The sequence below is a fragment of the Danio rerio genome, chromosome 2 (genome assembly GCF_052040795.2).
Source record: "Danio rerio strain M-AB ecotype USA chromosome 2, GRCz13ab, whole genome shotgun sequence".
In the NCBI taxonomy this organism is placed as follows: Eukaryota; Metazoa; Chordata; class Actinopteri; order Cypriniformes; family Danionidae; genus Danio; species Danio rerio.
In genome coordinates, this window is record NC_141022.1 from 47,929,319 (window position 1) to 47,944,911 (window position 15,593).

A 15,593-nucleotide genomic window follows, 5' to 3' on the forward strand; every position below is an offset into this window, starting at 1 on the left:
GTTTGTTAAGTGCAAAGATTTATTTCAAAGCTTTTTCTAAATTCAGCTCTAATATCCAGCAAACAAATAAATGAACAATAATAACAAAGTGTTGTTTAACAACTGAGTTATATCCCAGCACATTTCTTATGTCCCATATGTTGATGTATACGTCTCCAAAAACTCAACAGGTGGACAAATCTAAACTTGTTTTTATTAAAACAAATATAAATATGCATATAATAAATAATACTGCTAATAATAATAATAACAATATACAAAAGCAAGTTGTCATGAATGAACTGAAAAAGCCCCCAGAGATGAAGAAGGCATGGAGGCAGTGGTTTTTATAATTATGTAGAAAATAATAGTTTTTGGAACATTTTAATCCTTCATTATTTCACATATAAAGATATTTGTGTATTGCTGTACATCCTTAGTGTATTAAGCAATGTGTAAGCGTTTGGACTCTATTGTGCGTATATAACGGGCTCAGCGCTGGACTTTAGACCAGCTTTTAGTTGATTAATGGCGCAATGGTCTATTTTAGTTCCTCAAAATAGCAACGTGCCAACAATGCACCTTAACCCTCCTCCTTTCTAAAACAGAACACCCATGAGTCCACAAAGTTGCGCAAATAGATTTGCTATTTAAACAACATGGCGCAAAAACGTGGAAATTAGGGTTGCGCTGGTCTGAAAATAGCAACAAATCGCACCAAATACACCTTGCGACTTATTGCGCCAGGTGTATGATAGGGTTCTAGATCCTCAAGTGAGCAAGTGTATTTGGTAATTTTGTTGGGAAGGGGGGTTGATAGGCATAAAAATTGAGATGGATCTTTTTAGAAGGGACTGATATGTGAGCATGCTGATTTGGTATTCTCACCGTAAACTGAATTTCAGGGGGTGGTGGGTGTCCTCGAGCCAAGAAATCAATGTTCTTGGTTTTCCTCCAAATGCGTGCGAACACATTTCCTGCGAGTCAATGCACAGCTTCACAAACACCAAGATATTCGAGCACCACGTCTGGTGGTTCCTGCTGTAATGATATACTGGAACGCTGCGGGAAAATTCTTGTTCATGGTTGCTTGTTACGATGCAGATTCAGGGTTTTGAGGCTGGCAGGTTTGGATGCAGACACTTAGGAGATGTTTGCTTTGGTATTTTTATCTGAGAGGAAAATGTGAGTGGTAATGAACATGCAAAACCAGTGTTGTGGGTGGTTGCCAGGATGTTGCTATGTAGTTGCTAGGGTTTTTTTAGGGCTTTTTAGAGCTTGCTTTGTGGTTCAGTGTTCAGTAGATAGATAGATAGATAGATAGATAGATAGATAGATAGATAGATAGATAGATAGATAGATAGATAGATAGATAGATAGATAGATAGATAGATAGATAGATAGATAGATAGATAGATAGATAGATAGATAGATAGATAGATAGATATATAATACACCTGTAATACACCTGTAATACACCATCATAATCACAGGAAACAAGTGTATGCTTATGTAATGTGAGGACAGTAATGGTGAACCTGAGCAATGTGATTGGTGTCGAGCTGAGATGTGGGTTTAAAGTGAATAAGGTGTTCTCTCTGACTCAGCCAGGCATTAAGAGGATGCCACGTATCAGAGCAGAGCAAATTTTAATGATGGTGGAGTGGAAATGTATTGTTGTGGCGTTACTGTATGTTGAAACCAGGTCTGTTAAAGTCACATCGACACACCGAAGAATAGAGCTGCGCTTCTTGTGTTTTATATTGTGGACAATTAGATGAGGTAAATGGTAAGCTAAACCTATAATCAATTTTGATCTAGGACTTTGGGGCATAAATACCGGCCACAATTGTGTGTGTGTGTGTGTGTGTGTGTGTGTGTATGTGTGTGTGTGAATTCACATGTACCTTTATAAAGCTATTAAAATGTGTGTGTGTGTGTGTGTGTGTGTGTGTGTGTGTGTGTGTGTATGTATGTGTGTGTGTGAATTCACATGTACCTTTATAAAGCTATTAAAATGTGTGTGTGTGTGTGTGTGTGTGTGTGTGTGTGTGTGTGTGTGTGTGTGTGTGTGTGTGTGTGTGTGTGTGTGTGTGTGTGTGTGAATTCACATGTACCTTTATAAAGCTATTAAAATGTGTGTGTGTGTGTGTGTGTGTGTGTGTGTGTGTGTGTGTGTGTGTGTGTGTGTGTGTTTGTGTGAATTCACATGTACCTTTATAAAGCTATTAAAATGTGTGTGTGTGTGTGTGTGTGTGTGTGTGTGTGTGTGTGTGTGTGTGTGTGTGTGTGTGTGTGTGTGTGTGTTTGTGTGTGAATTCACATGTACCTTTACAAAGCTATTAAAATGTGTATGTGTGTATGTGTTTGTGTGTGTATGTGTTTGTGTGTGTGCGTGTGTGTGTGAATCCACATGTACCTTTAGAAAGCTATTAAAATGTGTGTGTGTGTGTGTGTGTGTGTGTGTGTGTGTGTGTGTGTGTGTGTGAGTGTTTCTTTCTTTCTGGTAATAGCTATCCTTAATCACTGATGTGCTGCAACACTTACAACATTTTTCATGGATCCAGCATTCAATTGTTCTGTGCACTGAAAGAAATTTACATTTTTTTTCTCCCCCCTCTGCGTCCAGAAAAACAGGTCGATTATTCACATGCTCCATAGTCACACAGTGTGGGAGGTCACTAATGCAGTTTTGAAACCAAATAGCAGAAAACTCTTTTCTTTTTAAAAAGTTTTTCCCTTAACTTTTGAAATTAAAGTAGTCAGTCGACTGTGTATTATGTGTGCGTAAGCTCTATCCGTCACAGTTCAGTGGGTCTGGATCATATTGTTTATTTTTTGTTTTTACACTCTTAAAAATGCTGTTTCTGTCGCAGAAAGCAAGAAAGCGGACCCAGTTTCAGCAATGAACAAAAGAAAGGTGTTTATTGATAGAATTAGGCACAGACAGACAAGGGGATGACAAGGTCCAAACAGTCACTGGAAAAAGTGTTGCATGCAGAACTGTTGCAAACAATTTATTTGTGTTAAATTGAAACAAACAAATTAAGTTTATTAATGTTCAACTTAATTTGTTTGTTTAAATTCAACACAAATAAACTGTTCACAACCACGTAACAAATTGAGTAAATCCAAGGAATCATCTTTAAATAATTTTATTCAGTGTATAGTTAATAATATAGGAAAGCCAGTGGTATAGGGACAAAGCATCAGAATAAACAGTCAGCCAGGAGTAGGAACAAGCCCTGTTAACTCCAGACTAGCAGGCCAGGGAAGTCAGGACACGGGATAGGACTGGAAAAGTAAAAGACACAAGACAGGACAGCTAACAGGCAGCAATAATTGTAAAATAAAATAATAAAAAAACTAAATCTAAAAGAAAATATGAAACCAAATATAAATCCTAGTAGAAAGGAAACTAGACTGACTAGGCAAAATGGATAAAACAGAAACATTTTAAATAAAGACTCCTAGAATCTTAAACAGAGAAATGAAACAATCAAAAAGACAACTTATAATCAACTAATATACAAGACTGAGATTGACCGAAAAAATTAAACAAAAATGGTTATAAGGATAAAAGCAAGACAACGATTAGACCCAAATTACGTTAACACTAGGAACAAACAAAACAAAGTAGTAAACAAACAATAAATAAAGGCTAGGATACAAGATAAGCAAACTGAAAACAAAGAGAAAAGACAAGAGAAGCACATGGCCAACACAAATTAAGTCAAAGCCATGTAAACAAGCACAGGACAAACGAAAACATTAAACACTGACAGAATAGACAAAACTGTCAGGTCAGGAACATGACAGATTTAACCCAATATTTGCATGAAATATGGATGAATCCAACTGTTTTTAATCTATTTAAATCAGTGTTTGACTTTGTTCATATTTGACCAAAATTGTAGTTGAAATAACAGCCATTTTTAATATGTACATTTAGAAACATAGTCATAAAATTAATAATAAGAATTACATAATATGTAAATAACTTTCCTATATGTATATAACTTTCCTCTGCTTTTTTTCTTGTTTCTGAATTTTTTCCCATCTCCCTATTTAATTATAAATAATAGAATAATATAGAATATGCTAAGTTATTATTAAATATATTATTATTATTTTTATTAGAAATATTATTGAAAATACATTATTATTATTATAATTTTTCATATTTTGAGCGTTTATGTATTGATTGATTGGCAGACTAAACAAGAGGGGGGACGGCGGGATAGTTGTTGTGGACGAAACTAAAAAGGTTTGGGGAGTCGCAGAAACTTATCATTAGGTGATTTCAGATTTCGGAGGTGCCGGACTCAATAAGGTGCACAAATTAAGCCCTGCTACTAATAATAATATCATCATACAAATGCAGTTTGTCATGAGTAAACTGAAGAAAAAAAGTAAGGCGAAAAAGTCATGGAGGCAGTGTTTTTTATATTAATGTGGAAAATAATCATTTTTGTATCATTTAATCTTTTATTATAATTTTTTTCTGTAAAGATATTTGTGTATTACTGTATCCTGGGCGGATTCATCAATGTGTATGCTTTTGGACCTGCACAGGTGCATAACTACCACTAATGACGCCACCAATGCGCCTTAACACACCTCCTTTTTAGACCAGCACACCCATGAGTTCACAAAGGCTGCATTTACACTTGATGGTCAATTCCGATTTTGTGACTGTATCCGATTTTTATTTGATGACCTGCTTACATTATCTTTCATAAGTGACACGTATCCGATTGTCTGCATTTACGCAGCACACGGCAAAGGCACAGTGACCTGGAAAGAGCTGACTGACAGCTGATAATTAAATAGTGCTTTTTTTTTATTCCTGCATAGATGTAATCTGTTCGCAGCTTTTGACAAGCTGTTTTACTATAGTTTATATAGTTTTAGACAGAAAGGTTCTCATTTCTTCTTTTGATATACAGGCTTTTTTAAACCTTTAGGCATCTTAATGTAATGTCCATGGTGTGATTTATGCATGTGATGTAGCTATGCACTATTTTTTTATAAGTTTACATTGGTTACTTGGCAGACATGGTGCTCTCTTGCTCTCGTTAACATGCTTAAATACCTGTGCTATATGAAAATATAAAAGCTGTTTATGTCCTCGTGTATGTGATTTAAGGTTTGGGACTCTGCTGAAGTCTGTTCTGAAAAGAAAGTGTCAGACTTGACGTCATTCACTATGGGTTTTTAATGACGCGCGACTCGTATAGACAGGTAAAAATCTGATCCACCTGCTTACACTGCAGACATGAGAACACAGATCCGATTCATATCTGATAAATTTCCACATATGCACAAGGCCTGAATCTGATTTGAGTAAATTACATACATGGGCCATATCCGATCTGTGCCACATGGGAGAAAAAAATCGGAATTGAGTCACTTGAACAGTGCAGTGTCAATGCAGCCAAAGTGGCGCAAATTGATTTGCTATTTAAACGTGGCGCAAAATATGTGAATTACTATTGCACTGGTCTGAAAACAGCCACAAATTGCACCAAACACATCTTGCACCTTATTACGCCAGGTGTGTGATAGGGCCCATTCATTTCAACCTACTTTCAAGAGTTCACACTTAGCTGATGAATTATGGTAAAGCTTGTTTGGCGTGCTGTCCCGGGAGAGAGCCCTGAGCTTATAAGATCCTCGAGCCCTGGGCTCCCTCCCGTTGCAAGGCGAGAGGTGAGTTTGAGCTCAGGTAGATCTCGATGACTCCCCTTCTTGCTTGTTGTAGCAAAGTGTCAGATATGGATGCTGAAAGGTGTACTTAGAGTTTAGCTAAAGTATTTTGATTAATTGTTTAGAGTGTTTGTTTATGAACTGTGGGAGGAAACCGGAGGACCCGGGGGAAAACCCACGCGACCACGGGGAGAACGAGCTTTCCCGTTTGAAAGGAGGGAAAGTAGGGTTGGGTGGGGGGGTTTCTTCAAGACGAATATATTGAGATGAGAAAAGTCTGGTTATTTATATCAGTCGTTAGCTAAAGTTGGAACAGCTGTGAACAATCATAAGCACGTGATCCTCTCGAAATTTGTTTATGAATAAACTTCACAAAAATGCCAACAAATTTCACTTTTCAACATCAAAACTTGTTTGAGCAAAAATCAAAGTCCCATATTTCAATTTGTAAGTGTAAATAAACGGAAATCACTCATAAACACAGTACAATATGTGTTTACTATGATTAAATAATTCTCAGCATTACTTATAAGGGAAAGCAGAACATTGGATCAGATGATTCTCCACAATTTGTATGTTTTTACAGAAGAATGCTTTAATTGCAACACTTATTTTAACTAGAATGTCTAAATGTCATTCATATTTTTCACTCTCTCCACAGGAATCTTGGAAAGTCTGGACTGCGGGTGTCATGCCTTGGACTCGGTAAGCATTTTTGCATTCATAAACCCCAAACAGAGCCCAAAGGTCATATAGAATATAAGTATCATTGATCAGCAGTACTCGATATGAAGCTCAGACAATGGTACTGTATGCGTTTAAAGAGTCATGTGATCTTGAAAATGTTTTCCTTCCTCCATTCATGTTTAATTAATCATGAATTAAAACACAAGCTCTAATTGCCTCACACACTCCACGCGCGGTGGGAGACTGATGGGTTGATGCTTAATTTATTCTCTGTTCCCTTTTAGTTTTTACGATTAGATGGTTTCATTAACAAGCCTTGTGAATGCAAACATAATGACTGTATAAATCTGCTGTTCACTTGTCTTTGAGGGGGGAAAAATGGCAGGGTGGCTTACAGCTGGTAGTAATGCTAAGAAAACAAACTCGGCTTGATTTATTGTATCTGAGTAACAGTGGTTTGTGAATTAGGGTCAGTTTTAGTCTGTATTTGGTCATTGTAATGGCATATGGACAATTCAGTTTATATTTCGCCTCTAGGAGGAAAGGATCTCTCTTTAGAAAATGGGCATCGGAAACTGAATTGCTTTGGTGTGGACTGAAGTGAATGAGTTGGATTTTTATTGTTGTCCTACTAAAGGCTTTCGGTAAGAGCATTGAGAAACAAACAGCTGCTATTCCACCATGAAGAAAGCCCCGGGCTTATCTGCACAATGCGTTTCCAAATGGTGTCTCTCTTAACTTAGATTCGATTCTTCCTGTGTGCAAATCCTTCCTCCTCCTTGCATCCAAATATACACTACTGTTCAAAAGTTTGTGTGAGATGTTTTAGTTTGAATGCCTTTGAAACAAAAGACGTCTCTTATGCTCACCCAGGCTGCATATGCGATTGAGTCTAATTGGATTTAAGGGCCTACTCACACTATGCTAACGTTTGAGAAGTGTGAGTGCTCTGAATCGGGCTCAGGCACAGTTCACATGGCCGGGCCTGGCCTGATTGGAAGAGGTGGGGTTCACTTGGGCTTTGGTGCGGTACACTAGTAGTGTAAGTCCAAAGTGCGCCAGAGCCCGAAACTGAAGACGAGACATGACTTTTACGTGATTGTTTCATATGGATTTATTAATCATTCTTACTGTTCCATGAACGCAAACTGTCGTAGATTATTAAAGACACAAACCCCTCACTGCATGACAGTTGCAAACCTTCTAATACCTGCAGCACGAGGACTTTATGATTGTTTTTGAGCGTCAAAAGTGGCTGATCTGTTTGGCGAAATATTTGACTGCGTGTCATTGCATCCCAAACGACTAAAACAATATAACTAAAGAAATCTGCGCTGTGCTGAGCGAGAGCGCTTACTGAACATCGAATATCGATGACGTAGCGCTCCCAGGCCCAATGTAATGTGAGTGCGGGCCATCAGGGGAGACGAGAGGGGGGACAAGCGTGCTTTGGCCCGGTTCAAGACAACTACATAGTGTGAGTACGCCCTAATAGAGAGATTTTATTAAATACAATTAAAACAGTACATTTATGAAATATTTACAAACAGTTTTATAAATAAACTGTTTTGTATTTTTCAATGTGGTTTATTTCAGATTTTTTTATAACATTACTCTGTCATATCAAAAATAATTAATAATTAATTTCATATGCTTAAAAACATTTCTTATAGTTATCATCAGTTTTGAAAACACATGTGCTGCTTAATATTTTTGAGAAGAATGTATTACATTTTCAGTTTCTGTGATAAAAAAAAAACTTTTTAAAAAAATATTATGCAATACAGGCTCATTCTGAAAACGTAGCCCTATATAGATTTCTGGAGATTATGAATTATGTAGCCAGAAGTACATTTGGCTGCATTTAATTTTTTAAATAAGTGCTACTGGACGGTATGACGGCGTTTCTTTTCCTGCTTACCAGCTGACCGCTTACCTCCATATGGACGGTTTTCCGGCTGTTACCAGTTTGTCCAGTTAGCTCGCCTTGTATGTCGGTGGATTTAAGATGCAGAGGAGATAACCACGACGACGGGGTTCGAGTCCTTTAAAGATTGATTCCAGAAATCAAGTAAGACAAAAACAGAAGCCAAAAATTAAACAAGAAAATAACATAGTGAAAATGTGGTAAAAATAAGGGGAAGGCTTTCCTTTTTCTGTATTGCTTTTTAAATTTTTCGGTTGGGTTTAGGAAAGTGAGTGGGCGGGGCAATCTGTGCTTTTTAAAATACTATTGGTTGTGTTTAGGGAAGGGGGAGGGTGGGTCAGTTGATTGATCAGTCAGTCAGTCAGTCGACAGCAGCCTCTGGTGGATTTACCAGATCACAGCAGGAGCGAATGGCACTTGCGAAAGAAATATGAGATCTGAAAAAGCATACACAGCAACCTCTGGTGGATTCACGAAAATAAACTGCAAAAAAACTTAGCACCTAGGATGTATTTGATTGGCTCCAGAAATGTATATTGAGGTACGTTTTCAGAATGAGCCTGGGTTAATATTATCAATATGTTTATTGTATTTGATCTATACATTCATTTTTGATTAACTTAAATGCATGCAGCGAAAGATTTTGCATTAAAAAATGCATTTTATGTGGCTGAAAATCACAATCTCACTGCAATTCGAAACTTTCTTATTCAATTGCTAATTGGTGTGAATTTGTATAATCTCATTTATAGTACATCTTGCTCATCCTACAAATGTTGCTCAAGTTTAGAGGTGGGATTTGGGGCAATACTTTAAAAAGACATGAAATCATATGAAGTTATCATGACGACAGCCATTAGGGCTACATGGTGGCTTTGTGGTTAGCACTGTCACCTCACAGCAAGAAGGTTGCTGTGTTGAGTGTTGGCTGGGTCAGTTGACATTTCTGTGTGGAGTTTGCATGTTCTCCCAGTGTTGGCGTGGATTTCCTCCGGGTGCTCCGGTTTCCCCCACAGTCCAAAGACATGCGGTTTAGGTGAATTTAATAAACTAAATTGCCTGTAGTGTATGTGTGTGAATGCGAGTGTATAGGTGTTTCCCAGTACTGGGTTGGAGCTGGAAAGGCATCCACTGTGTAAAACATATGCTGGATAAGTTGGAGGTTCATTCTGCTGTGGCAACCGCTAATAAATAAAGGGACTTAGCCGAAGGAAAATTAATGAAGGAATTAGCCACTTTTTAGCCAATATGTAAAATAATTATGTTTTCCCATGAGATCAGACTGGGCTGAGCGTATTGCACATGCATTTGTTGAAGTTTCCCTTTAAGATGAGTATTTCAATGAATTGTTTCCATGAAAAATATCTACTCATGTTTGCGGTAATCAGTTTACTAGTAATTGTGCTATTATTCAATGACAAAAAAACAACATTGTACATCTGTGTTGTTAGCAGATCACACACACACACTGTATCATCATTGGCTCGGCTTGTTTCTGTGACCTAATTTGCGCTGCATTTAACATTATGTAGATGAGCTCCAATGCAAGTGTTCTTTATTTTGTGCTATGTCAGTAGATTCACTTGCAGAACTTTCCACTTCCATCAGTGCTCTCATACTTATTTACCTTTTTATCAAATCTGGCCCTTAATAACAGCCAGACATTTTTAACTATTAATTGTTGACTCACAAGAAATGTTTATTACTTTAGTGATATTAGACAGCAGGCCATGTTAATATTGATGAACTTAAATCAATTAAAAGTATGCTTTTTATTGTTGCACTCCAATAAAATAAATAACCAACTAACTAAATAACTAAATAACTAAATAAATAAGTAAATATAAAAATAAATTGTCACGGACACTGAATTAAACAGATTTTAGTGGTAGTTATTTGTATGCATATTTTGTATTAAAGGGGACCTATTATACAAGAATCATTTCATAAGGGGTTTAAAGACAGTAGTGTGATAACAGTCTGTGAAAATAGCTGTAAATAGCTTCTAATGATAAAAAAATAATAATTTAATTTTTTATAATCACACTTCATAAATTACTACATTCTGCAGAAACACTTTGACATTCTCCCTTTGTACGTATCATCAGAGGGGGAAAGCTCTGCCCATTTTTAATGATCTCTTCCTTATTAGCATAGAAAGTTAGTCTTCATGTTGAATCTGCCACTATGCTGACACATAGGCATTTGTAGCCCCGCCCTCTTTTGAAAAAAGTACAATCTCACTTGAATTTAAAGCGACAGTCATCAAAATGGTGCAATCAAAGCCTAAAAGGGGCAGTTTTAAAGAGTTATAAAGTATTATTTGTGTGGTATTTTGAGCTGAAACTTCACATACACACTCTAGAGACATCAAGAACTTGTTTTACATCTTGTTAAAAGAGGGCACAATAGGTGCCTTTTAAGTGAATGTGCAAACATGCTCACAAAAGCTTTGTTGAGTGAAACTTTACTCTCATTTTTGTGAATCAGACTTAATTTTATGTCTGATTATCACTGGTGGTTATTGATTAAGAGGTTTGGGTGATAAAATTCCTGCAGCTTACATTTTACTGCTTGTAGGTAAATCAAAGGGTCAAAGGTCATTACACCAGGTCACAAACATTACCCACTTGTTCAAACACAACAAAAGCACTGCAGGCTGAGAAGATTTGAGTGCTACAGACGTGCACTTTACTAAATACATGTGGACAGCTTTCAGTGGAAACCAAGAAAGCAGCAATAATTGTTTTGTATGGGCTTGTGTGTGCATATGTGCATGTATAATCTTCATGTATGTCAGCGAAGTCAGTGATGCTTGCTTAAAGCCTATGGTGAAGCACACACATCAAACATGTTTGACATCCTTATGTATGTACAAATAATATAATATATATATTAAATGCAGACATATTTCAGTATTTTAGTCAGTGAAGTAAAGTTAAAAAAATAAATTAAAGAGTTCAGATGCAAAAACCTCTTAGTTTTCATCTGAGATTTTTTTTTTCTAATATTAGCGTTTTTCTCTGGTTTATATGTCTTGATTCAGTCATTTCATTTTTATGGCAAAGAATGGGTTATTTACATCACTTTTAATATGAAATAACTGAACATAAACATAAGAGGTTGAGAAAATGCTTATCGCAGAAGAAAATCATGGCACTTAGAGGTTTCTGCATATGAACTCTTCAATTGTTCATTTTTACACCGACATACATGAGTGCAGTAACTATAAATACACCAATGCATTTCCAATATAAGCCCATTTATAATGACCTGCATAATGAATATTGCTTGGATAATGTTGCCAGGTTGATATTACAAATTGATAGTTTAATAATTAACTAAGTATAATATCTGTTGAGTAAACCAGGGTAAAAAAAAAAAATTGGTCAAACTAAATAAAATCTGTACAAAATATAGATTGTCAGGCAATCAAAAAATTGTGTTCAGTAAAAATAATATGTTGATGTAGAAATTAAATGCCAGAAATAAACTAATATATTAGTAATAATAATAATAATAATAATTAATACACTACCTGACAAATGTTGATCCCGGTTGTAAGAGCATCAAATAATAACTTCTAGTTGATCATTTGGAAAAGTGGCAGAAGGTATATTTTTCCAGTGAATCATCTGTTGAACTGCATCCCAATCATCACAATACTGCAGAAGACCTGTTAGAACCAAAGATTCTCTCAGAAATCCATCAAGTTTGGTGAAGGAAAAATCATGGTTTGAGGTTACATTAAGTATGGGGCATGCGAGAGATCTGCAGAGTGGATGGCAACATCAACAGCCTGAGGTATCAAGACATTTGTGCAGCCCATTACATTACAAACCGCAGGAGAGGGCAAATTCTTCAGCAGGATAGCGCTCCTTCTCATACTTCAGCCTCCACATCAAAGTTCCTGAAAGCAAACAAACTCCAGGATTGGCCAGCCCATGTACCAAGGATGAACATTAGTGAGCATGTATACGGTGAGATGAAAGAGGAGGCATTGAAGATGAATCCAAAGAATCATGATGAACTCTGGGAGTTCTGCAAGAACACTTTTTTTTGCCATTGCAGATGACTTATTAATCAGTTATTTGACTTATTGCAGAGATGTATAGATGCAGTCTTCCAAGCTCTTGGAAGTCATGCACTATATTCATTCTTCTTCCACTGCACCATGACTTTATATTCTATACTGTACATTATTAAGTGACAAGACTTTTGTCTTAGCAAAGTCAGACCTTTCTGTCCTAATTAAATAATTAAAAATCAAGCCATGATCATATTTTATTTTGATAAAACAATCGTAATTAATTACAATTCGTATTACCAAATTATCAACTAGAAGTCCAGTTATTATTTGTTCATTCATTCATTTTCTTCTCGGCTTAGTCCTTTTATTAATCCGGGGTCGCCACAGCGGAATGAACCGCCAACTTATCCAGCAAGTTTTTTACACAGCGGATGCCCTTCCAGCTGCAACCCATCTCTGGGAAACATCCACATGTGCACACACTCATACACTATGGACAATTTAGCCTACCCAATTCACCTGTACCGCATGTATTTGGACTGTGGGTGGAAACCGGAGCAAACCCATGCGAACGCAGGGAGAACATGCAAACTCCACACACTACACAAACGCCAACTGAGCCGATGATCGAACCAGCGACCCAGCAACCTTCTTGCTGTGAGGCGAACGTGCTACCCACTGCGCCACTGCGTCGCCTGTAGTTATTATTTGTTGTTCCTAAAATTTGGATAGGGGATTTTGTTTTCCCCTAATAATAAAAAACTGCACAATGAGTTTACTAATATTATCGGTGACCAATTTTTAAATTCATTTGATTGTCTGAAACATTACAGTGTGACAAACATAGAAGAAAAAACTAAGAAATACTGTATATATAGTCTGTATAAAATGCCTGTTAAATTATTAATGAATTCAGTCCTTGTTCAATGAAAATGATTTGTTGATGCAGTAATAACATGGTGATCTATTTTATCCCACAATTGACTGTAAATAAGGGAGCAAGTTGTTTAGGATCAGTATTGGCTGACAAAAAATCTGATCTAACACAGCATTCACGATGAGATCCAGACTTAGGCTTGTAAGATCCTGTTATCCCCTTGTTTCTCTCAGTTGATGAGCCGCTGAAGACCTTGGTGCACAGCGTTGCTCACTGAAGCCGTGCACATAAAGTTATCTGGCAGAACGAGCACTGTTACGTCATGTGTGAAACACTAGAAAGACGGCAAATGCTCCTCATTGCTGCGCTGGTGTCACCAAGGGAACGTAACACTTGCAAACGCCCACACCGTCTTCTCGTTTGTCTTATAATCTGTGGTTGTTGATCACTCTTCACAGGCTCCTCACCCTAAAACACGGTTTTGTGTCTTATCGGATGCTCTGATGGTCAAGATCAGAACACCAGTGTTTGCTGGTCCTGATGGGTGGGTTTATCATGATTTCAACCCCTCAGCAAAACACACCGTTTGAATAAGTGTGGTGAATTTAAGATTCTAAGTAAACGCCCACTAATATAATTGGCAAATAGTTTGCATATTTGCATAATGCTTTGCCTTTAAGATTAATTGTCCACTGATGTAAACTTTTGCATGTGTGTTTGACAGCTTACATTCTTCAAGCACACTATTGGTATTTAGACTAAAATCCTTAGTCCATGTAAACTGGATTTTGCTGAGGCCTTGTTGATCTACTTCCAACTGGGCTGTCGTTTTGTGCATCGTTCCCTTGTAGCAAACTAACGGTAAGAAGGACATGGTTAAGAATATTGTGGCTGAAGGACCATCACTTAAAATGCTGAAGAAAATGATCAGACTTTGATTGAAGATTACCAAAACAAAAAAATTTTTTCAGCGCCAAACACACACACACACACACACACACACACACACACACACACACACACACACACACACACACACACACACACACACACACACACACACACACACACACACACACAGATGCAAGACTCATCTGGAGTTTGATGTTATCAATCCATGACACGTTCAGCCAACCCGGGCTCATTGTGGAAGCGTAGCCCCGCGGACGTTTCTGCGGACCACGATTTACGTCCCGGGAGGTACGTATTCGAGCGGTTTTTGTTTTTTGCAGATCCGCAAGAGGCCGCTGTGCGTGCTTTTTCGCGTCTCGGGCACCTTTCGGGAGCGCGCGCCGTTCGCGCCCACGCTGTTCTCGCGCGAAAAGCCGCCGGATTGGCTGACCCGGCCGCCCTCCTCTTCCTCCTCCTCCTCCTTCCCTAAAACCAAGCGACGGTTTGCAAAAGCTGTCCAGAAAGAAAGAAAAAAAAAAGCAAAAGCCCTCGTCTTCGATTTCCACCGCGTTTTCGGATCCCGCAGCGTTCTCGCCCTTATTTTTCGGATTTTGTTTGTCATCTTACCTGATTTCCGGAACCGCTGTCGTCCCCGCGGCCGGCTCCTCCTTCTACGGGGCCTCCGCTCTGCGACGCAACGCTGTGAGCTAAGCGGACAAACTGGTTGCGTTGGGAAAGCCCTTCACTCGGAGGCGAGCCGTTGGCCGGCGAGCGCGAAGAGGAGGAGCGGAGCGGCGCCACACCGCCCCGCAGCGTTCGCTTGAAAAAAACTAAACACGGCCTTACATACCTCCGGCCACATAAATCGCGGTCTCCAGAAACGTCCGCGGGGCTACGTTTCCAGAATGAGCTTGGGTTGCGTTCAGCATACCTCACAGCATACAAAAACAACCTGTAGCGTTAATTTTACTCATAGAATGACCACTTTTTAAAAAAGTTTTGTTATTTTTTATGGTGGTATGAAGTTGTTGTGCTGATTGCGTCATTAAATTCGACGCTTCGATTTTTTTTTACTCATCAAATTAGAAGCCAAATTGCAGAACAAGAAGGTACAAGAAGATACGTTTTCTAAAACGTACAACATAACGTACCCTAAGTAACATGTAGACAGCGTCCTCTAGTGGATTTGTCATCTGCAATGTTTAACAAAATTAAGCTGCATGTTCCTCCAAGTTCCTGGAGGCACAGCAACAGCAAACATTTTGGTCTCCCTTATCTGACCCTTTTATTTCAGGTTTTAGAGTCTCTTTTAATGTTCTGATGGGTTGATTCTGGTGTGTTTGATTAGGAAGAGGTTGAAAATGTGTGCTGTTGGTGTGCCTTCAGGAACAGGGTTGGGAAACACTGTGCTAGACAAAACCTTTCACTCACTGAGACATCAGTTGATATTAGTTTTAAGATTAATGAATGTCAAAACTGGTATTAAAGATGAT

General features: G+C 38.0%; 1 protein-coding gene across 5 annotated transcripts in view; it reads left to right on the forward strand.

The window, feature by feature from the left end:
• Nucleotides 1-15,593, forward strand: part of kcnab1b (potassium voltage-gated channel subfamily A regulatory beta subunit 1b) — a 105,674-nt gene that overhangs the window by 34,647 nt on the left and 55,434 nt on the right. For all 5 annotated transcript variants that reach the window (XM_087241357.1, XM_087241358.1, XM_087241355.1 and 2 more), the window contains one exon: nucleotides 6,350-6,393. In XM_087241357.1, coding sequence (XP_087097483.1) covers nucleotides 6,350-6,393 — 44 coding nt within the window. The remainder of the gene's footprint in view (nucleotides 1-6,349; nucleotides 6,394-15,593) is intronic.